At 44.8% G+C, this 27,681-nt stretch overlaps 1 protein-coding gene across 4 annotated transcripts in view; it reads left to right on the top strand.

The window, feature by feature from the left end:
• Nucleotides 1-27,681, top strand: part of SBNO1 (strawberry notch homolog 1) — a 1,077,952-nt gene that overhangs the window by 85,510 nt on the left and 964,761 nt on the right. For all 4 annotated transcript variants that reach the window (XM_069214997.1, XM_069214996.1, XM_069214993.1 and 1 more), the window contains one exon: nt 25,631-25,731. In XM_069214997.1, coding sequence (XP_069071098.1) covers nt 25,631-25,731 — 101 coding nt within the window. The remainder of the gene's footprint in view (nt 1-25,630; nt 25,732-27,681) is intronic.

Here is a 27,681-nt window from a genome sequence, read left to right as displayed (position 1 = left end):
TGTTAATAAGTGTTTACTTGTTTTTCATGTATTCATTTGATTCTATATATAAGGCTGTATATGAGAACAGTACCTGAATGAATAAGCAATAGGTGATCTCAGGTGCAAGGAGACTGTGGGGGCATTTAGTGGCAGTATTGAGCTAAGTCAACATGGAGCTAAAATGGTGGAAGCAGAAAAATATGTTGAAGTGCAGAACTTTCAAAATGTGAGTCTTGCAAGCATTTATAATGTGTTGTATGTGAGATTGGATTGCACATAGGAGAGCTCAAGATAAGGGGCCATTTGTCCCCACAAGACGCAGTAAAACACACACATTTTATTCATAATCTCTTATTCCTTATCGAAACAAGAGGAAGACATTTAGAGATGGGCAATTGCCAGACACACTTAATTTCCTCAAGTGCTGAAACCACACATAAATCAAGAGTAGAAAACAAACAAAAGTGAAGCTTTGCATCCAGGCATTACCGTTCCCTTTTGCAGGGGAATGCACTGTCGGTAAGCTGGCACAGGGCATTTGCTTGTGTGTGTTTTTCACGATTACCAAAAATCTCAAGGAAATACAAAATATTCAGCACAACACTTCCCTTGGTAACCAATATTACCATGACAAATATGGTATTCACATTTTATGAAGATGGCACAAGGGAATGTAGTCAAGATTCCAGTAGAAAATTACACTTTTACAATACAAGAGTGGAAAGTGTTATACCCCTTTGTAAAGGACCTATAGTTAGCAACCTACCCCCCGAAACAGCAGAATTTAGTCCTATGAACCTTCCGGAGTAATTTTTGAATTTTATAAATGGGTATGCTAACCATCTACTAGAAAGTGTTTGCTTGCAAATCATTATACACTAAAAGGTGTGCATGCGTTGCAATTTTTAACACCTTAAAAGATCACTATCTTGATAGTGAGGTATTTGACGCAACAACTATATTGTAAGCTTTGGTTTGCATATCTAAAAGTACATTTATGAGCTATTGCTGCTTATGTTAGTGGTATGAATAAGCCACACCTTTTTCCTTTTCCAGTCACCTAATGTTTCCTAGAGGGGGACAAAGAGGTTGTATCCTTGTTTCCACCTACATACCTGAATTAAGTTTTAGCCTTAATATGATTAATATAATTTCTCTCATAGGGGAGTTCCATTTATAGTCCGAAGCACTGAATAGTTCAGCCCACGCGTGGGGACCCCGAAACACTTTTTCCACAATATATCTTAAGTGCAGATGTTTGCCTTTATTCAGGAAGGTCTGCAGAGTCACTTAATAGAGACATTTTATGCAGTCTATAGAACAGGCTGCAAAGGCCCAATTATTAATCTTGTACTTAAAAAAGGGGTCTGGGATTCTAAATGTGTATAATTTCATTTTGTTGTTAAACGCCATAAACGCCATAAATGTTTTTCACAAACCTTTTTTCGGTATACCAGAGATGAAGCAAGGCAGGGCAGTATAGCCCCATAGACTGTCATTATAGGAGTTTAAACAGAGCCTTAGAGCCCAGAGACCACCAGTATTCCATCATGCTATGCAGGTGGCAGTTGCTCTATTTTTTTTTTTTTTTTCTTTTTCTCTTCTTTTTTTCCCCGGCTCCTGCTGACAGGACCCTGGAGGATTGAGCTTGGCCAAATTTCAGCTTTTTTTTTTCTTCTCTTCTTCAAAATTCTCTACTGAATTTTGGTGACAATTGTGTTACTCAACTTCTTTGGTCTTTAGTAAGCTGTTTTTCTCTGTTTCTAACAGGAATTAGAGTTTATTTCACAGAAAAAAAGCATCTCTCTGTTTTATAAATGTACAGACTATGGGAAGAAGACGACAAAGACAGACCCTCATGAGGTGTGTATTCTCTGTCTACCTAAGAATCATATTCCTGCATCTTGTCAACACTGCAGAACCTTTTCAAAACATACCCTGAAGGACAGAGAAAAAATGTGCCTCCACGGAACAGAAGAAGGAAAAAAAACAACTAACTCAGTCTGAAGGTGGGACCTCAGAACGAAGAGAGGGTCAGACCTCTACCAGGACCTTATCAACTGTTTCTGGAGAGTGTCCCAGAAAGAAAACGGCAGAAAAGCGGTATAGGTCCTGATTGACACTGATAACATCGATGTCCAAGAGGTATGGCCCCTACCTGTCCACCCATGGTTTGCCATCACAGAAAATCTACTGCTTGCTGTCAAGGGATGGGGTGTTCATGTCTAACATCGCTGTCCACTCTGACATCTACCACTGTCTGAGTCTGATTCCACCACAACACTCGCCGTTGAGGTCCAGATCGCTGTCAAGACTCCACAGGAGATCAATGTTGTGGTCCATACCAACATTCAGGCATCTATGTCTATCACTGTTGACAAGTCAGTCGATTTTGCAGCATAGAGACAGGTCACTGTTGGATCTTAGCAACCTCCTCAAGACTACAGGAGGCAAGAAAGAAGGAGATGCATCTATACCTCTCTGGATTTGGAGTACTCAAAAACATACTCCCCTTCAAGAGCTTCACCTGGCTGTCCACCTCCAGCACCATCACCTCCTCTTCCTCTGCCACTGCCTTCTTCTCCTCCTCCAGTACCAGTTGTTCCACCAAGGTCCACAACTCACTCTAGATCACACCATTATTCCAGACACCATCACCACAGCTCAAGGCGTTCCTCTCCATCACCTAGATGATCACTTTATCTACACCATTCAGGAGATCTTAAACCTCAGTGGGGACGCTAACAATGCGGTGGACAACAGCAGCAATGCCCTTTCCACCAGTACCAAAGAAAGAAAACCAGGAGTAGATCCACCCATCGGACTGCTCCAGGTAGAAAGCAACCATTTGTGTCTAGTTCCCAAGTTGTTACTTCTCCGTGTTTTGTTACCCACCCCGGTGGGGAAAAGCATAACATCTTATTTGGCAGAGTGACAAAAAAATAAATAACAAAAGATGCCTGGGTTCTGAGTATTGTACAAAATGGTTATTTTCTCAGGTTCACCAGTCCCCCACAACTTAATTTTCAACTCGCGCTGTTAAGGTTGGAGTCAACATCTTACAGAAACACCCAGGGGAACCTGTTCCTCATCAACAAGAGACAGGCATTTATTCCAGGTACTTTCTGGTGAAAACGAAAGACTAGGACGAATTCAGGCCCCTTGTCGACTTCAAATTAGCCAACAAGTGGATTCGGTGAGAAAAGTTCCTGATGCGGTCATTACACTAAATTTATCCCCAATTACACCAGTATGATTGGCTCTGTCCCATCGACCTTCAAGAAACATACTTTCATATTCCAGTTGCCATACAGCCTTGGAAGTTCTTGAGGTGTGCTGTGGGACAAGATCACTACCTGTACAAAGTTCTTTCATTTGGTCTTCAGTCAGCACCCAGAACATTCTTGGCAGCCCATCTGATGAAGCTAGATGATTGGCTGATCAAGGCGTCAACGTCTCATGAAGCTCCGCTTCACTACAGCTGGAATTGCAGCCTCCTCCAAAGATTAGGCTTTCAGGTCGACCTCTCCAAGTCCACACCTATCCTGGTTCAAACCTTACATTATCTGTGAGCTTCTGTCGATACAATACAGGCAAGAGTGTGTCTTTGGGAGGAGAGACGTTTATCAATCCTTCAGAAGTGTCACTCTTACAACAACTTGCCATCCAACAGTGAGAACAATATCCTCTCTCCTCTGCTCGATGGCATCCTGCAGCTTCCTCACACCAAATGCTTGTCTCCACATGTGACCTCTGCAGAAATGTCTCAAGGACCAATGGTATCAACTGACTAGCAATTGGGAGGACATGATAGTGCTGTCTCTGAAATGATGGTGCTCCCCAAAGAAATCGACCCACCATATCAACCTCCTGTGTACAGTCCATCTAGCGTTTCACCCATTGCTCGAGTCCAGATCCCTACTTATTCAGACAGACAATACGACCACCCTGTGCTACCTCACAGCCAGGGATCTAACATTCACCGCAACTCATCTTCCAGGTGTACAAAATGCGTAGGCAAACTCCCTCAGCAGAATTCTGCAAGAAAACCACAAGTGGATCTTGCACGATGTTGTTCACGACTTCTTTAATCTGTGGGGCACATCTGCCATTGACTTGTTCACCGCAGAAAATAAAAATGTACGATGCTTCGCCTCGAGGTACTACAAACCAGGGACACTGGGGAATGCCCTATGGAATGACTGGTCTGGCAACTGTCTTTATGGTTTTCCACCTATTTATTTTCTTTTTCCCTGATTCCATACATCCTCATCAAGCTGTCCCACTTCAGAATCAAGATGATCCTAATAGCTCCGGAGTGGCCATGTGATTGGTGGTTCACGGACCTTCACAGGTCCGTCCATCCACATCTCAAGCTACCATGCAGGACAGGCCTGGTAATGAAGTTTGGAGGCCAGATGGTACACCAGATCTCTCCTCTTTGAATTTGGCAGTATGACTCATGAGCTAGTGCAGTATAGACACTTCAATATGCTGTAGGACTGCATGGACATCCTCAAAGACGCCAAGCGACCTTAAACATGTCATTCATATGCCTTCAAGGGGAATAGATTTTATATTTGTTTTTCCTCTAAGAACGTGAACCCTACATCTTGCCAGGAAGATGTCATTCTTCCATACTTTGACTCCATCTGCCAAAATCTGGCTTGCAGTTATCTTCCATAGAAGTTCACCTGACAGCCCACACTGCCTACAGAAAATGTCCCTCACAAAACTCTTTTTTTTTTTTCCCCCCAAAAAAATCCCCAAACCATACATTGTCTTCCATTCTAATGAAGTGGTTATGAGAACTCACCAGAAATGCTTCCCTGAGGTTATTTCGGACTTCGATGTTAACCAGACTATATCCCATATCTGTATCTACATTCCCTGGATGTGAGGAGCGTTTTGAAGTTCTTCCGCAATAGGACAAGATACATCTGTAAATTGAACCAATTGCTTATTAACTATGGTCTGGGCTTATGGGGCCTGGCCACTTCTGAACAGTCAATCTCCCGATGGATTGTTTCTGCATCCTTTTTGTGCTATCACAAAGCTAGCAAGACACCATTAGCTAAGCCTAAAACACACTCTGCCAGAGGTAAAGCAGCTACAGCTGCTATATTGAGAAATATCCAGATGCCAGATATCTGCAAAGCAGCCACATGTACATCTGTCCATATATTTACAAAACATTACTGCCTGGATTCTGATGCCAGAGCAGATGCTTAAGGTAGGACAAGCCTCTTAAAAATCTATTTGCTTAAAATTCAACAAAGTTACCCTCTGTCCACTCCACCGCCTAAAGTAGGGATGGGCTTGCTACGCTATTCAGTGCTCGTGACTATAAATTGAAATCCCCAATGATGGAAGGAATAGTTTCTTACCTGTTAGTCCAGTTCTCTCAGGGAGTTTCCATTAGCCTCACTCCTCCCTGGTGAAGTGGACAGAAGTAACCAGTAGACTGATATCACACACGTCGCCTCTGAAAGAACTGCAGCAACTGCCACCTGCTCAGGATGATGGGCTACTGGTGGTCTCTGGGTTCCTAAAGGCATATTCTCCATTTTAACTCATAATGGCCGCCTATGGGGCTTCACTGCCTTGCCTTAGTTCATCTCTCTATTCTGCCAAAAAGAGGGTTTGTGTATGACATTTGTGCTGTTTTTACAAAAATGACATGACATTATATAAATATAATCTCCTGGCCCCTTTAAGTATAAGATGAATAATTGGGCCATTGTAGCGTGTTCCTAAAGGCTGCATAAATTCTCTCTTAAGTGACTGGTCCCTTCTGGAAGAAAAGCGAACATCTGCACTTAAGAAGCTATATTGTGAAAAAATGCTCAGAGGTCCCCCACACATAGGTGGGACTATTCAGTGCTCATGACTATAATGGAAATTCCTCTACAAGAGAACTGGAGTTACAGGTAAACTATTTCTTACCTTTTGAGCTGATGGCGTAAAGCGTCCCAAAAGCATTTAACTCTTAAGACGGCATTAGTTGCCATTACCTCCTTTCAAAGGTAAAGTTAAAATACAGGCACTTGTGGTTCAGAAACCATATTTAACTATTTTAAAAGACTGAGTCCTTATGAGAATGCACCCAAAATGTATACCTCCGTTGTTTGTACTGTTTAACATGAAAAGATAAAATTACCATCATCTTATTAAACCTATTTAAATGCAATAGAAAAATTAATACATACATTCAACATAAGTTATCATATATTACATCAAAGAAACAAGAAAACCCAAGCATTCATTGGTAATGCTCTACAGGCTTAGAGAACTACAGTAATCAAAGGAACTATTGTTAGATGGATAGTTACAACTATAGAGGTTGTATAAGTTAACAGATATTTTATGGTAAAGCAATTTTACTAGAAAAAAGTGAGCAACAATAGCTTGTAATGCATTTTTGCGGGACATCTGCGTAGCATTGACATGGTCATCTGAATATACATTAATACTATTGTAGGTGTAAAGAAACAGTAGGAGTGTAGGCCTGGTGAGTGTTGAGCACCTATGGTGCAGGTATCCCCTATTAGTGAGGTGTATTCAGTGTCTAAGAAGCCAGGGCTCTCTAGAGGTAGCTGTGGATGAGCGGCCAATGCTTATCTAGGAGACATGCAATGCTTAGGCAATACCACTACAGTCACACAGCACTTAAATACATGAAAGAACCACACAGTGTTAAAAAATAAAGGAACTTTCTTATGGTAACACAAACACTAAAATAGTGTATAGGCAATACGCTGTTATGTACACATTAGAAGTCAGTGATTAGCATAGAAAGCAATAGCAAACAGTAAAACAATAAAATAGTGAATGTCCTATGGGGAGACTAAACCATATACTAAGTGGAATGTGAAAGGCAGTCCCCTACCCAAGAAGTGGAATCTGTAGAGATGAGCTGGAGGAACTAGGAACCCTAAAAGGTAAGTACAAGGGTGTAGGAAGTTGGCTCTGTATATACTCTCTCAAAGTGAGCGATAGTGTGCGCAGAGTCCAAGGGTTCCCCTTGGAGATATAGTGGCAAAAATAGATAATACTAATGCTCTATTTTGTGGTAGTGTGGTCGAGCAGTAGGCTTATCAGAGGGTAGTGTTAAGCATTTGTTGTACACACACAGGCAATTAATGAGAACACACACTCAGACTTACTCCAGGCCAATAGGTTTTTATATATTAAAAAATATTATTTTCTTAATTTATTTTAGAACCACAAGATTTAGAATTAAAGTAAGTACATAAGTTGCAAGGTAGTTGACATAGGTAAATATGGAACTTTGAATTAAAACAGTAATGTACACCATTTTTTGCACAAATGGCAAGCTAATTTAAAAGTGGACACAGTGCAAAAATCAACAGTTCCTGGGGGAGGTAAGTATTGGTTAGCTTCTCAGGTAAGTAAAGCACTTACAAGTTCAGTCTCCGGTGCATAGGCAGCCCAATGCTGGGGGTTCAAGGCAACCCCAGACACCCAGCAACACCGGGCCGGTCAGCTGCAGAGGTCAAAATAGGGCCCAAATAACATAAGCGCCTATGGAGACGGGGGTGCTCTGGTTCCAGTCTGCTGGCAGGTAAGTACCTGCACCTTCAGGAAGCAGACTAAGGGGTGTTTAGTAGAGCACTGGGGAGTGGGGGTCCCAAGTAGGCACACAAAGCACTTCCTCAGTGGGACAGGGGTGGCCAGGTGCAGTGGGCAAAGAAGGTGTGTGGTTTGTAATTGAAATCAATGGAGAGACCCGGGGGGTTACTCTGGTGATGCAGTCAGGGCACAGGGGGCTTCTCGCGTCAGCTACCGACTGGGCAAGGATGAGGGCCTCCTGCTGGTCACTCCTGCACCGGTACTGGGTCTCTCTCGGACCTGGGGGCTGCAGGTGCAGTGCTGCTTCCAGGCGTCGGGTTCTTTGTTACCGGACAGTCGCGGTCAGGGGGAGTCTCTCAATTCTCTCTACCAGCGTCGCTGTGGGGATGCAGGGAGGTCATCTCAGGGTGCCCACGTCGTGGGAGTCGCCTGGGGGGGGATCCTCTCTGCAGTGTTGGTTCTTCTGGGCACGAGCCGGGGGCGTCTGGTGCAGAGTGTGGGGGACTAATGCTTCCGGAGTGAGGCTGGAGTCCCTTTAAAGATGGTTTCTTTGTCGCTGTTTTGGACAGAGCCGCTGTCCACGGGAACTTTGGTTGCAGGGCAGTCCTCTTATGGAGATGCAATACCAGGGTGATGGTGAAGGCGATGGGTCCGCTGTGCAGCACAGGAACAGTCGGAAGAAGATTTGCAGTCAGTAAGTGGTAAGTGGTGTTGGAAAACCACCAACAAGCCTTGGCAAAGGCAAAAGTCATAGATGAAGAGTTGCAGAGCTGCCGGGAAAAGAAGGTCCAGGGGGGGGGGGGGGGGACTCCTCCCAAGGAGGTGAGTCCCAGGGAGCTCAGCAGTGAGGAGAGTCTGAAGACGAGGAGGCAGACCCCACAGGCAGCAGGCACAGGAGTCTCCGTGAGGCACACTCAGCACATCTGGGAGTCCCACGTTGCTGGAGCAGCCAGGCAGGAGACTGAAGATCCTTTGGAGATGGAACAAACAAGCCATGGTATAGCTGCAAGAGTCGTGGTACACAGGTGTACTGTGCTGCAAGGAGGGGTAAGGGCTTACCATCTCCCAAGCTGGACAGCTGGTGGAGGAGACCACTCCAGACCACCACCTGTGTTGCAGGATTCACACAGTTTTGCAAATGAGAGGATCCTCCCAGCCGGATGTTGATGCAGTTGGTGTATGATGATGCTGCAGAGTTACTCCTTCACTCCAATAGAGATTCATTCTTGCATCTTGTGCAGGCTGAAGACTTGTCACCCTCAGAGGATGCACAGCCAGGGAAATGTTGCAGTTGCTAGAAGGAGCCGGAGAAACAAGATTGCAAAGCAGTTTTGCCTGAAGTTAGATTGTAGGTTTCTGGAGGGTCCAGTTGTAGTCTTGGTGGCAATGAAGTAAACGATGCAGAGGAGTCCTGCTAGAATCTTGAACATCGAATCTAAGGACCCACCCTGGCGGGAGAGCCTAAATAGCCAAGGAAGGGGGATTGGTCACCTAGCAGTGTGACCACCTATATGGAGGGTGCTGCGACATCACCTGCCTTTCCTGACCACTCAGATGTTCCCAGGGGGCCTCTGCCCACCTTGTATTCAAGATGGCAGAATCAAGTGGCCACCCGGAAGAGCTCTGGGCACCACCCCTGGGTTGATGATTGACAGGGGAGTGGTCACTCCCCTTTCCATTGTCCATTTATGCACCAGAGCAGGGATGGGGGGTCTCTGGACTGGTGCAAATCGGTTTATACAAGGAGGGCACCAAATGTGCCCTTCAAAGCATACCAGTGGCTTGGGGAGGCTACCCTCCCAAGCCATGTAACTCCTATTTCCAAAGAGAGAATGTGTTGCCTCTCTCTCCCAAAGGAAATCCTTTGTTCTGCCTTCTTCTGCTTGAGCAGGTTAAACAGCAGGAGGGCAGAAACCTGTCTGTAGGGTGGCAGCAGCACAGGCTGCCCAGAAAACCCCAGAAGACTGGTAAGAGCAGTGCTGGGGGTACTCTGAGGTACCCCTAGAGTGCATAGAACCTTACACCCAATACTGGCGACAGTATTTGGGTATGATTCAGACATGCTTGATTCCAAACATGCCCAGGTTTGGAGATACCATTATGTAGATCGATACAGGTAGTGAATGACCTGTGTCCAGTACATGGGTAAAATGTCTTCCATGCACTTACGAAGTCCAGGAAAATTGAGCTGGAGTTCGTAGGGGCTCCCCTGCTCATTCAGGGGTGCCCTTACACTCTGGTACTTACGCCCTGGTCTCTGGGCTAGGACGGCCTTCCATTGGGGTGACTTAAAGTGACCTATGGTCACACAGATGCATGCGCCTTTTTACACAGGCTGTAATGCCAGGCCCGCAGACAGTTTGCACGGGCTCCCATTGGTGGCATAATGCATGCTGCAGCCCATGGGGAATCCCTGGTGCCCCAATGCCTTGGGTATCCAAGTACCATATACTAGGGACTTCTATGGGGGCACCAGTATGTCAATTGTGGGGTGTGCAAAAAATCCTAAGCAACCAAAATTATAGGGAGAGAGCGCAGTCACTGGGGCCCTGGTTAGCAGGATCCCAGTGAACACAGTCAAAACACACTGACAGCAGGCAAAAAGTGGATGTAACCATGCCAAAATGAGGGTCCTTTTATACAAGGAGAACAGATGCTACAATGGCATTTGAGTACCACTCCCTCCTCACAACCTGTTGCCACAGGGGAAACCTACCACTAAGTAATCAATACACAGCATGTGAATCTCAGACATTTGCAGTCTAACTGAAGAGCCAGTTACTTACCAGTAAGAATGGCTGTGCACGTTGAAACTTGTCTAGATGCATGCAACCCTCCTTGCTTCCAAATATAGAAGGAAGAAGTGCACACATTTAAAAAATCTAAAATCCAGATTATGCTGGAAGGCATTGTGGCAATATGGGCTTCTTCCACATGAGATTTACAGAGTTCCTCTAACTCTAGGATGTCACATAGTAGAAAAGTTTAATTGCACTTTAATGCACAGCATTTGAAAATGTGTAGTTTGGGGTGCTATAGGTTGTGCCCTGCTTCTCATATAATACATTTTAATGATATGCCAGCATGATCGTTGGTAAATCTGAAGCACCCCAAATCTTACTGACTAAGCTACACCTGTGCACTTGAATCTGGAAGATTTCATGGTGTTCAAAATTCTGTTATTTGTCATTTTACTTGCAGTACTGACAGTGGTTTAATTATAAAAATGTGCATGTTTGCAAAACTTAAAATTATTGGTAAAACTCCTATAATGATTGTTAGAAATTGGGTCTCTAGTTGGCAGAAGTATACACCCTTGTCCAAGTAGGGACCACAATCCTAGTCAGGGTAAGTCACAACCCAACTCAAATTATCCTGTGCTCACCATCTGTTAGCTTTGCACAGAGCAGGCAGGCTTAACTTAGAAGGCAATGTGTAAAGTGTTTGTGCAGTAACTCATACAGTAAAATACTTCACAGGTATTTATTTGAATAAAATAAGGTCAAAACTGTGAAAATCCAATGTTAACAAGCAAAGTTATGATTTTTTTGCGGGGGTGGATGTAGGGGTGGGGGGGTGGATGGAGGTTTATCAGTCCTTTGTGTGAGGGCAGGTCACTGGCCTTTGAAGTGTGAGAGCCCCCTCACCCTTACTTCCCAGGGAAACCCATTCAATATGCAGATGTCACTGAGTGTCCTGTGTTTATGGCTGTCTGAGTGGAAGGCACAAGGGGAGCTGTCAACCAGCACAGACCAGACTTGGATTGGAGTCGGGCTGTAAAGCACAAGTGGCAGTAAGTGCAGAGAAATGCCCACTTTCTAAAAGTGGCATTTCTTAAAAAAAAAAAAAAGTAATATTAAATCCAGCCTCACCAATGAGCAGTATTTTTATTAACATTCTGGTAATACTAAACATGACAGAGCCACTCCTTCCAGGTCAGAATCTACCACTCAAAAGTATATGAGGGCAGTTGGAATGCTAGTCTGAGGAGCACGCCTTACATTAGTGGAAAATTGATTTATGGGTTTTTCACTACCAGGACATGCAAAACACATAAGTACATGTCCTGCCTTATACCTACATAGCACCTTGCCGTATGGGTTACTTATATGAAGAAAAGGGGAGTTTAACGCTTGACAAGTAGTAGTAAATGCCAAGTCGAAGTGGCAGTGAAACTCCACACACAGGCCTTGCAATGGCAGCCGTGAGACATGGTTAGGGGGCTAATTATGTGGGCTGCATTATGAGTGCTGCAGGCCCACTAGTAGCTTTTAATATACAGGCCGTGGGCACATGGAGTGCACTTTACTAGGGACTTACAGGTAAATTAAATATGCCAATTGGGCAGGAACCAATGTTACCATGTTTAGGTGAGAGACCATATGCAGTTTAGCACTGAACAGCAGTGGTAAACCGTGGAGAGTCCTAAAACTAGCAAAAACAGCGTCAGAAAAATGGAGGGAGGCAGGCAAATAGTTGGGGGTTGAGCACCCTTAAGGCTGTCCGGTCTAACAATGATACTTCAATAGATGCAAATAGGTGTGAAACGTGGGATGCGATGCTAATGATTGATTGCTTTCAGAATAAAATTAATCCAAAAAATAAAGATGAAAGTTGCAGACAAATTTGATAAATTATTGTGTAATTTGTTTGCTTTTCAAATGTACCGAAAAATAATATTTACAAATTGAAAAATAGAAGGCAAAATTAAATCGTTTTGCTCAATTAGATTTTTTTTGCTTTTGTTTTTTTGAGACCCCCTTAAAGTCACAAAAGTGCACCCCTCGGTCTGTGACTTTGTGGGGATGTAGATTTGACTTTCAGGAGCTTACTCGATTTTATAAACCAGCCTGAAAATGTGCAACAGTTGCAGGTTTTGAGGCACATACATGTCAGAGGTATGAGTTCCATTTTTTTCATAAGCACATTCATATATTTGATGTTGCAAAAATCTGCTGAGCAAGTGAAAATTAACTTTTCAAGACACTTTTCTACATTATCATTTTCTTACACCACTTATCTTTTATTGGAGAGGAAAGCATTCGCTTCCTACACAAAAAAAACAAACATTTTACTACTTCCTGTCAGAAGTCATTTTAAAACTATTTCCAGTGTATGAATGTTTGGTGAATGCCTTGAACGCATAGGTTTGAGGTGTACGCAAACCTGAAGGCATACTAGCCCCGGGATTTTCTCTTGCCTACTGTATGCTCACTTTAAACGTCAGGTGAGTAAATCTTGGGAATGGAAAACAACTTTTTCATGTGTAAGCCAAAATAATGTGCTTCAGTTGCTTTTTTTGAATTGGGCCCACAAAAATTAACTCTGACTAACCCTTGCAGAGTTAATAGCAGTGTAAACTGTAAATGTCCAGTCATTAATGTAGCACTTGAATGATATATGTTCTGGAGGCACAGCGAGCTGAAGTGATTTGCCCAAGAACTGCAAAATGTGGTCATTTGGAGAAAGTCAGATGTTGGGCGATATATGTGGTTATCTGTTTATACCCTACATACGGATTCACAAATATACTCTGGGTTTACTTACAGTAAAATTTTGTGAAATTGAGCTAATGTTGAAGAGCACATTTGCAACAGTTATATACAAGGCACTTCCTAAGAAACAAAATGTTGGGAAATTGTTTACAACAATATATCTAAAATACTACAGTGATCTGAAGTTTTGCTTGATGATAAAGCGGATATATTCAGACCCCTACAATTTTCAATAAGCTGGCTACTGTCCATACATGAATAGACTGCATATGTAAAGCCTGTGTATATCTAGAAATTTGGCATAAGTATTCTCACAACATGAATGTTCAGGGACCTGTATAATTGGAAAGGTGGTATAATTAAAGACTTGGTAGAATCCAAACCCTGGCATAATCAAACGTTTTTCATTTTTTCTGGTATGAGAACGCTGCTGTAATCTGCCTGCTCACCTCTTGCCAATTAATAGTAAAAGTGGATTTTTTTAAAAATGGATAAGTACATTTCTGAAGCATCTTGACCCTTGGACAAGTAGATATTCTGTTAAGTTCCACATCCTTGAAGTGTTCCTGGTTGTAATACCCAGCCAATCACAGGCTCAGTCAGATCTTGTGTTTTTAGATTTTATTGCAGTGGTGTTCAGGTATCATTTTTGGTTCAGTCACCTAGGGTGCCAAATGCCCTTCAGATTAATTATGTTTATGATCAATTTGACTATTTGTGAACAGTTTTATATTTTATAGCGCAGACCTAGCTCTCTTTCACATATAACCATGGTAGTAGTGAGTTGATGATTTTTTGTATTTTTTTTTTTATTCCTTTACCAGCAGGCAACAATATAGAATGTATTATTATATTTTTCCAAGCTACCCTGTTTTGAAGGGGCAGAACAATGATCTATCAGCTGTTAACCTTTAGTCCCTACACCCGGTTCAGAATGATCTAAGCAAAGCAGTCCTGTTTGTCCTCTTCTTTCTGGGGCTTGAAATGTAATGGGTTTTAATTCATTTTAACACTTTCATATACAATAGCTTTTTTTAATAAAAAAAAAAAGCTGTTTAGTAAACTGGAATTCATTAATTGCATCGCTCTGTTTTGCAGGATCTTCATTGATAGTCATAAATGTTAGATTATTTCCCTGCTGCGTTTAAGTACCCAGGAAGACTTCAACAATATAAGTCTTATTGGCCATAACGCAGTAGAAAGGTTGAAGAACAAACCTGGTCCAGTATTGCTGAGCACTATATCAAACTCTTTTATAGGCACGCAGTGGCAGCCGATAATTTTAGGAGGGAGGGGGTCGGGTGGGAAGCACACACTCATTAATTCACACACGAGAAGTGTGGCACAATGGTTAGAGCGGCAGACCCTGATGCAGAGATCTGGCACGGGAGCAGGGTTCAATTCCCACCTCGGCGGGTCTTGGGCTCAATTCCCTTGGACCAGATAATTCTCGCCTCAATGCCTAATCTAATTAATGGGTCCCACTCTGTAACTCTTGGCAATAGCTTGCTTAATCTCCACAACGGCCCTCACAGTGCTTGGATGCCTGGCTTCACCCTGGGGTTGTCCAGGAGTGGGCGCCTCACAGGGAAAAGCCAAGAGGGGTTCCACAGCAGTATGCGTATAGCGCCTTGAGACCCTAACGGGTGAGTAGTGCGCTATACAAGTGCGAAGTTTACGGTCCCAGGAGGGTTGGGACTGCTGCCTTCCCTCACTGGCAGTCTCAGCCTTGTCACAAAGCGGGATGGGGTCAGTGAGACTTCTGACCCCACCCCACTCTGTGACGAGGTGCCACTAATTGACACTCGCCCTCCCCTCGTCGCCGAGGGGGAAGGTCCTTGAGGCACCTTTGCTGAGCCGAGGAGGTCACACCCATAGGAGCTGTGACCTCTTCAGCCCAGCAAAGATCAGCTCAGGCAGCCAGTCGTCTGTGCAAATCGCACATGTCTTGCTCCTGGCTGCCTGAGCTAAACATGAAGAGTGTCTGTCAGGCATTTTGTGGGTGGGAACAACTAGGCCAAGTGCCCCTTCTGTACTTGACTTTCTGTGGTAGCTGTGGCCAAGCAGTGAAGGCTCCTCTGCAAAGGTGCTTAAGTCATGGTGTAATCTCTGGCTGCCCTTTCCTTGCATAATAGGGGTTGCAGAGCCAACACTGCACAAGGGCAACGACCCAGTAAATGCACAGCCTCACACCTCGCTCAGGGAATTTTGTTTTTTCCCTGGGTGATGCTCCATCACCCAGCAGGGAGACAGTCATACCCTAGTGCCAAGTCCTGGTCACTAGTAGAACTCTTGCAGAACTTTCCCTTCTCGCATAGCCAGTCCGGCTGCTTGGCAGATGACAAATTTTGGGGTCTAATCTGTCCGTTTCCAGACACGAAAATGTAATTTAGGTCTGAGTCTTTGAACTTTTTATGTTGATTCTGCTTATTTTGAAGTGGATACTTCTCTTTCTCTTCTTTACTCATGGAAGAGAGTCGCAACATGATGTATTCTGAAGCTGATTGTCCCTCAGCAAAATTCAGCAGCCTTTTAAATTGTAAAGGGAGACTTCTTTTTTTTTTTTTTCTTTCTCTCCAGTGTGCGTTGTACCCAGCTGACAGGAATTCAGCAGTACACATCTGTCTGGAGGGGATTCTTCTCCTACTCGTCTCTTCACCAGGCAGGCCTTGGCTTCTCAAAATGGAAACCAGAGTCCTCCAATTAATGTACCATTTCAGGCACACTTATTCAGTGTACATTTACAGACACCTTACTGTCCAGCACTTATACCCAACATGTACACTGTGTACCATTAAATGTACACATGCATTTAGCTGTCTGTGCACTCTGTTCAGCACTGCAGCTTTTCTATATTTACCCTGTGTGTGGTATTTACAAACACACACATTGCCAGTATACACACATACCATGTGTGCACTGCACAACAATTCGCTCTTCATGTAGTGTACTTCACGCAGGCCCATGCTTTTTAAAAATGTATTATTATTTTTTGCGAATGCATTACATCTCTTGTGTCGTATACCTTGCAAGCATACATACTCGGTACAATGCACTACACTGCTATGTCCTTGTACTGTACTTACCTCAGGCACGCTGCAACCAGTGCAGAACCATTATTTACACACTGTGCAGTACTCCCCATCTAAGTGATGTAGGCCAGGTGGCAAATTGAGCAGATAGCGGAAGTTTAAAATGGAGTGAGTCTGTGGTCTCACACCGTTGTTCAAGGAAAAAATGTCCTGTTCACTACTACCGATCTCTTCACGGTTTGCTGCCACCACCACACTTATGCTGCTTAACTCTTGGTGAAGGCAGTAGCCTTCTTCCACTGTGGTAGCACTTTGGGCCCACCTCCCAGTCCAACAAGAGTACAGTCCATGAGACAAGCCTATGTTATGGTGTACACATATGATTCCTGTTTGCTTATGGCATAAAATCTGGATCCCGAATACTGATATCAGTAAATTTTAGGTTCTCAGGGCAGGGGTACATGTCACCAACCATGCCGAGAAGTTTTCTTCCCAACTAGTCTATATCTTTTAAAGAACATATTAAAGTGTAAAATATTTTTCTTGCACTTTTGAGTAAATTCTTTTGTGAACATGCCATCAGGTAATCTGGGTGAAGGACCTTGCCTGAGAAGTGGTCAAGTAGCATCCTTTATATACTAAATCTTATCAGAGATTGGAATTTCTGATGTATGTAAGAATATTGGACATAGATTATGTGCATGAAGGCGTACGTTCCCTTATAAACATAAGATGAAAGGACATCAATTCGAACTATGCTATTTTGGTTATATGTCTGTATTTATTCTTGGTTGACCGTGACATGGTGGTTAGTAGACGCTTGTACCAGCCTGATGTTGCATCAGGTATTATATTTGTCATGAACGGTATGATTTGACACTCACACGGTTCTTAGAAAGGCAAGGGCAGACAACATCTGGGACAGTGGCAGACATGACAATGGTTCTGCATAAAATTGGCAACATGACAATCCCGTTGCCTACTATGGTTCAAGACCTACTCAAAATGAGTCTAACCTTATGAGCTTTATGTCGAGGAATTCTGAATTGTCTTGTACTCCCATCAATTGTGGTCTCATCAATAAATGTATCACCCGTGGATATTAGGGTGTGATTAGAGGAGTTACCAAACTAAGCATTCCCTTTGACAGACCGCAAACCAGAATGCCTATGATAGTAGAGATGCTGTGGCCGAAAGCTACACCAAGGTTGTTTTTCCCCTTTGGTTTCTCTTTTTCTGGAATAAGCTGAAGAAACATTTCTGGAGCTGCCAGCAATTAGACCAGCTACTCCTAGACCTATTTGGACCTATAAAGAAATGCATGCCTCCTCATCAAAATCAGAATTTATCAAGTGAACCAAAGCCTGTTCTGTCCATAGCACCATTGGTTGGGTATCGAGATGCTTCAGCACCAGAAACCTCTGCGCCTCCGGACAGAAAAAATATGCAGCACTGCTGCTATTGCATTTAAAATGTTGGGGCCAAATAAGTGACTCTGCTTTATGGACAATGTATTTGTGAGGGTCTAAAATATTTTTCCCCTGACATGCCATAACATCCTAGGGTGAACTCAGATCGACGTTATTGTCGGAGTAACTTTCAGACTAGCTTCATGGTTAAGACTGAACAAACTAAAACCAGGCGCACAGCTGAATAGTCTAAACCTGACCTTTTTATTTTTGAACCAGCACAAACAGGAGGAGACGGGATGAAAACTGTGGCAGAAATATTAGACATTCTACAATAGCCCTTTTAAATATAAACCTGGGTATTACTACTTGAGGGGTCAATCCCATTGTTGCCCCTAACAGAAGTTAATTAAAATGCGGGGCCAATGGAATCAGAAGACTAGATCAAAGGGAAAAGTGGTGCAAGCTCCATCTGCTAACACTATGGGTAACAGCCATCCGTCACGCAAATGTTCTCCAAAATGTGTCTCTCTGCATTTCCATTGGCAAAATGCACTTGGCTTTCTGCGATATGTTGTTGGAGGAGCACATTGCCAGTTGGTCTTACTACTCTTTTGGTCTGAAGTCTGCTCATCACACCTTTTCAAAATGCCTCACTAGTGTCAGCCAATTCAATAGCGGTTACCCTAGTGTTACCTCTGTGACTGTTCAATACAATCCCACTGCAAGAATCAGCCAGATTGCAACTCGCCAGAAACGTTGCTAGGCTTGCAGCTAAATCTGTAGAACTGTAAGTCCACACCAACTCAAGTAATATCATACCTGAGAGCAACACTAGACACAACCATAAAAAAATCTTTCTTTCTGAGGAAATGTCATTCATTTGTGAGAAATACCATCTTCTAATGATTACCAGTTCATTTTCAAGGCACATCTTCTCTCCTCCGAGCTCCATGTCTTAATATGTTTCTAGTTGTCTGAAATACAAGTTTCATGCAAGACCCCTCTGTGTATCTGGAAGATAAGCAGTCATTTCAACAATGAGTGTCAAACAGCATCTGAGGAAAGAGAACAAATCATTATCATGGTAGTACTAGATAGAGCACTTGACTAGGGAAAACCATTTTTAACAGGAGCCACCACTTCATACAGTAGAAGGTTCGATGTGGAGGGAGGCTGTATCTAGGGACTGGCAGTGCAAGGACAATGGTCAAAATGGATGCCACAGCATATATTTAAAGTGGAGAGGGTCAGTTGTCAAGCCTTTCTTTCCTGCTCTGACAGAGTACTGTCTTTATCTAGACGGACAATACATCAAAAGTGCATTATCTGAACAAGTAGGGTGACCTGATGTAGAGGCTGTTTCAATGGAAGCTGAGATTTTGCCATTGGTCTATCTCTGAGTAATTCACTTGTCAGGAACTCTAAACCATCACACATACCTCACTCAAATCCACATCAGAGCAGAAATAATAATGCATCTGTCCCAGTCGAAGTAGTTTGCCTCGACATGTTCATGTCACTGCTTCTACCGTATATAAAGGCATGGCCAGCTTTTCTTCAGAGGACGTCATCAGACATTCCAGAAAGTCTTAAGGAGGTGTTTTCTTCAATACATCTCCAGCTCCACATTGGGAGTTGATTTTAGTATTAACCAAATTGATGGGCTGACCATTTGAGCCTGTTCACAAGGCTTCATTAGAGCATGTATCATGGAAAACTGTCTTCCACATTGCAGTAACGTCCAATTGTAGAGCTGATGAGAGACCAGCCTTATCACCAGGAGAGCCTTACATGGTATTCCATACTAACTGGATGGTTTTGAGAGCTCACCCCTTGTTTATTACTTACGTTGTGTCCTACATCAAGAAGACCATTACTTTTCTACCATTCTTTTTCAATTCATTATCACAGGCACATCTTGTTCTGCATTCCCTGAATGTTAAAGTTTTTCATTTTTATTTAGATGACTACAAGAAAGTAGGAAAGTCCAAACAGTACTATATTGGTTGCAGTCTTTGAAGTCAAGCCCTGTCTACCTTTTAAAGAATGAATCTCTAGGTAAATAATAGCATGCACAGCCTTATGCTAACAGCTAGCAAATAAGCCTTTACCGGTTTGACCACGTTCTACCAGGTGGAAGCAGCCACCACGGCCTGCCTGATAACTATCCCTTTGGCGGAAATCTGCAAAGCACCTGGCGGTCATTACAAACCTTCACAAAACATGGTCTTGGTACAGTAGCCCAGAGTCCTTAGTTGATCAGGCTACTGTAATGAACCTTGTTAACCTAGATATAATTCAGTCTGGTAGATGCCGTGTCATGTCCAAGAGCTGCACCTCTACAGGATGTTTTTGTTTGATGTTTTTGTTTGCAGCTCTGTTTCAACATTTATGATCAGTATGGTTGTGTCCCGGTTCTGTAATGTTGACGTTATCATTTGAGTTGTAAACAACCATCCCTCCTTCCTGGATTTGGTACATGGACATCCGAGAATCCAATGTATCATTCATCTTATCTAAGGATCCTGCAAAAAGAATTATGTGAGGCAGCTTCAACACAAAGCATTGGGAGTAGTAGAAGCTCCTGGAGTTTTCAAGGGGCAACACCTTTTTAGCTTTCTCACTGCAGGCCTATGAGGCTGTGCATTTCCTCATTGTTAATGCATATCAACAAAGGTATTGCAATAAATGCTGAAGTGTAGTCTGAGGAAAATATTCTTTTATTGTGCTTTTTAAAAGCCTGTACTTAGGAAAACCTTGTTTGTGATAGTGCTCAGTAATATAAAAACTGGTTGGATTCTTCACCCTTTCTGCTGGATTAGACATTGCGTAAATTGTTGAAGTGCTCGGGGCCCCCGAACACACAAGGGGAATCATTTTAACATTTATGATATATTTTTTTTTTTTTTTTTTTTTCATAAACAAATTTTTATTGTTTTAAAAGAGCAAGTGCAAATTTATAACAGTTGGTACAGGGCATTCAATAAGATCCAATTCCATAGCGTCATTAACCACCGATAATAAGGCACTCTACTAGAGAGACAGCGATGCAAACAATGACCCAGGGCACAAACTTACCCTCCCAGACCCTAACCCAGTGCCCCAGCCATTGTCTCCAAACCCTTTCATGTTTTCGAGGGCATCCCCGAGCTTCATACACCAATTCTTCTTGCCCGGCACACCAGTCCACTCCCCTTCTCCATTGCTGTAGCGTCGGGCCCACAGGGGAGTTCCAAACAGCTGCAATATCTCTCCTTGCTACCAGCAGTGCAGTACCTGCAAAGGCACGTTTCGCTCGCACTCCTCCCATTTCATCCCTCACCCCCAGCAGAACCAATTATGCGGACATCTGCACCTCCTGCTCAAGTACCCTGCTCAGCTCCCGGACTACCCTGCCCCAATATGTCTGTAGCACTGAGCAAGACCAAGCCATATGGAAGAAGTCTGCCGACTCCCCAGCACATCTTGGACATTGGGCCGTGGGGCGTAAACCAGCCCTGAACAGCCTGAGCGGCGTCAAGTACGCTCTGTGGAAGTAGTAAAATTGCACTGTACAAAGTCTTGCTGACACCACCAGCCCCCTCGGTGCCATCGGGGCCTCCATCAATTCCACCTCATCCATAGCTCCCGCCTCTGATTCCCATCTGGCTCTCAGGGAGTTTAGGTCTCCCGGTGTATTGTTAACTAACATTCTGTAGACCTGGGAAACACCTTTCCCTCCCATATTTCCCATTAGTAGCGTGGCCTCAAGAGGGCTAAACTCCGGCAGAGGGCCTGCAATCGGCAGATGTTCTCCCAAAGCATGTCATAGTTGTAGGTATTTAAAGAATTGCGTGTGGGTCAATTGGAAGTCCGCTTGCAAGTCCTGAAACGATTTCAGTGTATTACCCTTCCATATGTCCCCAACCAGCTATATCCCCAGCATATCCCACCCCCCAAACCCTCCCAGTGCAGTCATCTCTCCCAGCCATGTCCCCCTCCATAACGGGGTCTGATGGGTGACCACTGCAATCCACCGAGTGAGTCTTAACACAGCGTGCCACGCCAGGAAGACCCCCCCCCCCCCCCCGGTCATCGCTGCCATGTCTCGCTGGAGGGGTGTACCATATAGTATATCTAGGATACTCTGGAATCCCAAGATCTCTAACTCCACCAGATAGGCCGGATCTGCCCATCCCCCGTTGCAGGGTTGCCAGATAATATAGCTAGGGATCCGAGGCACCCAGGCCTCCGACATATATATACTCCCCTTCGGCAGTGTTGTTGCGCTACTCGATGCCTTGTCCCCTTCCATATAAACAATGCGGTGGTGCTCTCTAATGCTTTGAACCAAGAGCGTGGGATTGGAAAGGGGAAATTCTGAAATACATATAAAAGTCTAGGTAAGACCAGCAAAAGGGTCACCCATATACCCAGATATTTAAAGCTGAGCCTGCGTAGGGTATCATATCTTGCCAATCAAAGCAGTCACGTGTATTAGCCAGGGGGACCAACACTGTATTTTTTGGGTTCATTATGAGACCCGACATTTGCCTGTAACGCCGTAGTAGGTGGAGACTTTTTGGTCCCGATATATTGGGTTCTGCCATGTACAGCAGTACATCGTCTGCCTATGAAGCTATCCTGTCTTCTCGGGAGGGCCCCCATCTCCAGCCGCGATATATTGGGTCTGCCCTGACCATCTGAGCCAGTGGCTCAATCGCCAAAGCAAATAGAAGGGGGGACAGGGTGGCAGCCCTGCCACGTACCACGACACATTTCAAATATTGAGGACAGAACCCTGTTAACCAATTCCCGGGCCGAGGGATTATTATACAGCGCTCGAACCGTGCGGCAAAACCTCAGTCCAAAACCCGCGCTTCGGAGTGCCGAGAACAGAAACCCCCAATCCACTGAATCAAATGCTTTTTCAAAATCTATGAACAGAAGGGTGAGGTCTCAGGGCAATCGATGGTGCTCGGCCGGAGCCACATGTAGTCGGCAGATACAGTGCCGAGTGCTCCGAGCTGTCATAAATCCACATTGGTCAGACTGTATTAGTTGCAGCAAAACTCTCTTAAGGCGAGCCGCGAGAATCGCAGCGTAGATCTTGACCTCACTATTAATCAGCGATAGCGGTCTGTAGTCTGCGCATTAGGGCGATGGGGGTTGGGTCTTGGGAAGCACCACAATAGTGGCAATGTCTAGCTCCTCTGGGAAGTATTCTCTTTGCTCCACCTCCGTAAAAGTGCTAGGAGTTGCGGTATTAAGTCCCCTCTAAAGGCTTTGTTGTATTTCGTGGGGAACCTGTCAGGACTCTGCGTTTTCCCCGTTTTCAGTGCAGATAAGGCCTCCCCGACTTCCTCCACATTAATTGGTTCATCCAGGACCTGCGCATCTGCCGCGGGCAGTCGCAGAAGGGGAACATCTTCTAGCAGCCGGTTAACCTTGCCTGGCTTGATCAGCGTCGACGCCTGATACAATGTCTGATAGTACCGAGCGAAGGCGTCTGCCATCTCCACATGACTTGCAACGCGGCCCCCTCGTCCATCATCAATTTCGGGGATGATCCCAGAGGACCGGTGGTGAGAGACCAACCAGTATAGCAATTTCCCAGTCTTAACCCCCCTGCCATAGAGCTTTGCGGTGGTTGCCCTCCATAGGTGCTTTGCGGCCTCGAAAGATTGATCTCAGGTTTCTTCGCACACTGAGTTGCCGAGCCACCCCCTCGCTGGGCCTCGTGCCATATTCTTGCTCTAATCCCATTGCCTGCAATTCCAGCCGCTCAATATTATATGCCCGTGAACGTTCCCGCTCTAGCACTACACTTCTGGCCGCACCGCCTTTCTTGCTGCCCATAAGGTTCCCGAGGAAACCACAGATCCTTCGTTCAGTTCAAAGTATTCTTGTTGTGCCTGCCTTAGCTGTTCAACATAGATCTGGTCCTGCAAATACCGTGCCTTCAGCCGCCATGTAGGGCGGGCAGTCGACCGAGCATGGCCCACAATGAACCAAAGGGGGGCATGATCGGAAACCCCTAGAGTTAGGATTTCGATATGAGAGGCAGGCGCAGTCCATACTCTGCAATGGCACCAAGTCAATTCTAGATTGCGACCCGTGAGCAGCCGAAGTATGTGTAAACTGCGGCCGTCTTGGATGCCATATCCGCCATGCATCGCAAAGCCCCATCGCCGTAAGCCCTCCCGTGATTCCCGCCGCCATTGTGTGTCTATAAGTGGAGAGTGGACCAGCTACATCTAGGGCCAGGTCCGGAGCCGCATTGAAGTCCCCTCCCAGCATAGTGAGTCCCAGCGGCAATTCCAGGAGCAGTTTAGTCAGATCTTTGAGGGTCCCTCGCACCATTGCAGGGGGGACATAAGCACTGATCAAATTGAGGCACCCTCTACCATCCCCGTGATGGCCACATAGCGGCCCTGCCGTTCTTTTAATACCTGTATCTTTGTTATGGGAAATGAACGGTGTAGTAGTATTGCCACTCCCCGTGAGCCACGTGTGAATCCCGCATGATACACCCTATCAAACTCCCTACGGGCCAGAAAGGGACAGTGATCACCCGACAGGTGCGTCTCTTGTAACAGGAGCACATCAGGGCGATATCGGTGCACAAAAGCTAACACTGTGGTACGCTTAATTTTGCCTAAAAGACCATTAACGTTCCACCATATGACCTGCGCCGGGCTCATGGAAACAGCTGTTACCAGGTGCTACAGGGCAGTTACCGGAGCGTGCCGCTCCTTGGTCTGAAGCCCCCTTCCTACGTTGCCCTCTGTGCAACAGATTGAACGCCCATTCCCCGTCGATTGGTTCCCTGTCTCTCCTGCACTGTGCACTTGCTAACACATACGAACATGCCAATGCAACAGTAAACAGTAACACATACCTTAAAACAAGGCCCCAACTTCCCTAACCCCCAGCTCCCACTCCACCCCACACGTGTCCCCAACCCCCCCCCCCCCCGAAGCATCAGTTGCCCACATCAACCACCTCACTCTCGAACATAGTGAAGTATGCCTTAACTAATTGAGCAGTGGATTACCCCTCCATATCCTCGGATCAAAGAAAAACACAATAAGTAGCAATTAGTCATTAGCAGTAGTAGTGTCTCTCATTCAGCAGCTAGCACCCTTCCATGTTCAGTTATCTGTTGGTATAGTTACAGCACCGGACTGTGGGACAAATCTGAGTCATCTAACCGCAGCGGCCTCAACATAGCTGTGTCCTCCGGTCGCGGCGAAGGGCCGGGCAGACATCCTCCACTCGCCACCACAGTCCAGCGAGGGGGGGGGGGAGGGGCGGGGGAGGAACAAGCAGAACAGACAGCGGCAGGGGCCCCTTCTCTATCACCAGCTGGGCCCCTCTCCTCCTCACCTCTGCTCTGCCTCGCCGCTCATCCAAGCGTGCGGGCCGCGCTCACCTCAGCCCTGCCGCCCAGGAGCCCCAACTCAGTTTCTGGTCGTCTCCGGCCACCTCGGGCCCCCCGACCGCACCGCCTGCAGTTCTCGTGCTGTGGTTCTATGCGCCCATGAGTTTCAGGAAGGGCCCGTCACAGCCCCCCGTCCATTCCTCCAGCGCCACCTGCCATCTTGTCTTCAGGAGGCCGCCACTCGGTCGTGCCCCGCAGATGGCCAGAGACCCGGGCCGATCACGCCGGCTCCACCGCTCGCCCCGGGGGGAGCAGCAGACCCCCAGGTAAGAAGGTGCTGCCAGTGAGAGCAGATTGCAGGTGTAGCTAGAGGCGGATGATGGAGGGGTCCGGAGCACTACAAAAGTGCTGCCGCCATCTTGACACCTTTGCCGTGCCCCAACACTTATGACTTTAATGAATTATCCTGTGATGAGGAACCAGTGCAATTGACGTTACTTCCATGCTTAAAACATTCTGTGAATTATTTTCCATAGTGGCAAAGCAAAGATTAAGATTATTTTCAGCTGTTGAAGCCTGCTCTGCTGTGGTGTATTTGTTACTAGGTTTTTGTGCAGAATATTTCATGAAAACAGTGTAAAGTTTGCATGCCAAAGTTATTGTAGCTTTGACTATTCGAATAGCTTTAGACTGTGGACATTGAGAATTTTACAGAAATTGCAATTTTTAATTTCAAATGTTTTTACTTGGCAGCTGATTTAAGTAATGGTGCTAAAAAAGACTTTCCCAGTAAAGATGTTGCAAGAATATGGATCAATGATGATCTCAAAATGAGAAGTTTTTCGCCCACCTTGGTGAGTATTTGGGCTAGTAATTATATGTACAGATGTTTCAATTATAGTTTTTATACGTGTAACACCAGAAAACGGCAAATGAGTTCTGCATTCACTATTAAAGTATTCTTTGCTCTAGTACGTTAACTGATAAAACAAGGTATGTTTCTGAATCTTCATTCTTGTGTTGTGTGCTATCTTGAAACTAATAGATCTTTAGGCTTAATGTTCTTTCTTGCCTAATTGTTGACCCTTTAAGTGCGGACTGGGATAATATAAAATTCCCTAACTAGTGTGAAGAACTTTCTTTTAAGAACTCTCAGGCAAGGATCATGTATTCTCCTTATTTAATATTGCAGGAGGCATGTAAAAATAAACATTACTTGATTTAATATATTGGTAACATTCCAACGGCTACAACTCCTGTGGGTCTGTGGAAGAAAAGAAACTATCATAAACCTATTGCTGCCTGAAGTCCAGGAAACAATCCTCCAGAAGAAGCAGCATTTTCTTTCTTTGTACGAAATGACCACCTCCCAAGCAATTATTCTCATCACTTCTGCATATCAGCTCATATGAATCAAAACTTGCATATATGTCCTTCCAGAAATAGCAAAAATGTCACTGTAGAATTCATGTTCAAAATGCCCCAGTATTAACTTTTCAATGCCCTTAGATATGAGGATGGAAAGCAGCAGAGAGATGCTTCTTTTCTGGTGGGACAGAATTTAAACTTTGCTTCATGCTAGTGGAGACATATTATGTTATATCAGCAGCATGGGTGTGAGTTATGCATGTTGGAAAACTCATGAATTTGGACTCAAGTCGCCGCCTCTCATAATGTCCTTTAATCACCTCCAAATACACCCCCCCCGGAAGGTAAACATTACCTTGTGTGGGGTAAACATCATGCTGGAAAGATCCAAAGTTTGAATGTATGGGACCTGACATCTAGACACCAAACAAAGACTTGACTATTCTAGCTGAAATCTCCTTTCTCAAGAGATGCTCTTTCCTTTTTTCCTGAGAGGAAGTAATTTGACACAACACAAAGCATGCAGTACTTGGGCTTCAAGGTAAAAGACCATCTGAGACACTGAATCAGTTTGCGGATCAAAGGGTGTGTTGCCCAGGGCTAACTAGCAAAGCCACACCTGAAAAGTTGCCAATTCAAAGCAATTAACTATTCTAAAGCATCCTAGTCTCTCTTAACTGAGAGGAAGATTTGGGTGTGGACACATCCGCCTACTAGACCCAAAATCTGTGTCCCTCAGTAAGTGGGCATCCCCGCCTACTTGACTGAGTCTTCTGGCCATGCCCGCTGCATGACTATGGCAGTCTGTCTCTAATTCTCCATGTGATGGCCTTAACCACCTCAACACCCAAAACCCTCCTCTTTGGACACATTTGCCCATAAAACAGCCTGTCAGCAGTTAGAAACAATTGATGTGGTGATTCATCTATTTTTTTCCCACTGTTTTCTCTTGGTGAATAACTCCCCACAATGAGGTTTGCTGATGATGGAAGAGTTCCTATCCTGTATGCTTAATCCTCCAGTAGATAATGGGTGAAAATGGAAATGTTTAGGTGTGCTTCTAAACAATCCAGTTGTCCATAAAGAGGGTGTTTATGAGGCCGACCTTGTACACCCACCCCCTCTAATTCCATATAGGGCTATCTACCTCCCTACAGCGTTGCCTCCGAACCACAAGTCTGAATTCCTGACTCAAAAGTTGTAAATCAAGAATCTCCGTGTGGGATGGTGATCCCACTGTAGTCCACTCACTTCTGTCAGATTCTCACTTTGGAGGGCAGCCCCTAGTCTCAAAAACTGTCCGCCCCCTGTCCATTCACCAATCCAGACCTTTCTCCACTCCCAGATTGAAGGTGGTATGACAGCTTTCCAGTGATGGGCAATGGTTTGTTGAATTATTGAAGGATAATCTCCTGCTTTCATAGAATTCAGTGTTG

Source organism: Pleurodeles waltl, chromosome 11 (assembly GCF_031143425.1).
Source record: "Pleurodeles waltl isolate 20211129_DDA chromosome 11, aPleWal1.hap1.20221129, whole genome shotgun sequence".
Classification (NCBI taxonomy): Eukaryota; Metazoa; Chordata; class Amphibia; order Caudata; family Salamandridae; genus Pleurodeles; species Pleurodeles waltl.
This window is presented reverse-complemented; position numbering and strand designations above follow the sequence as displayed.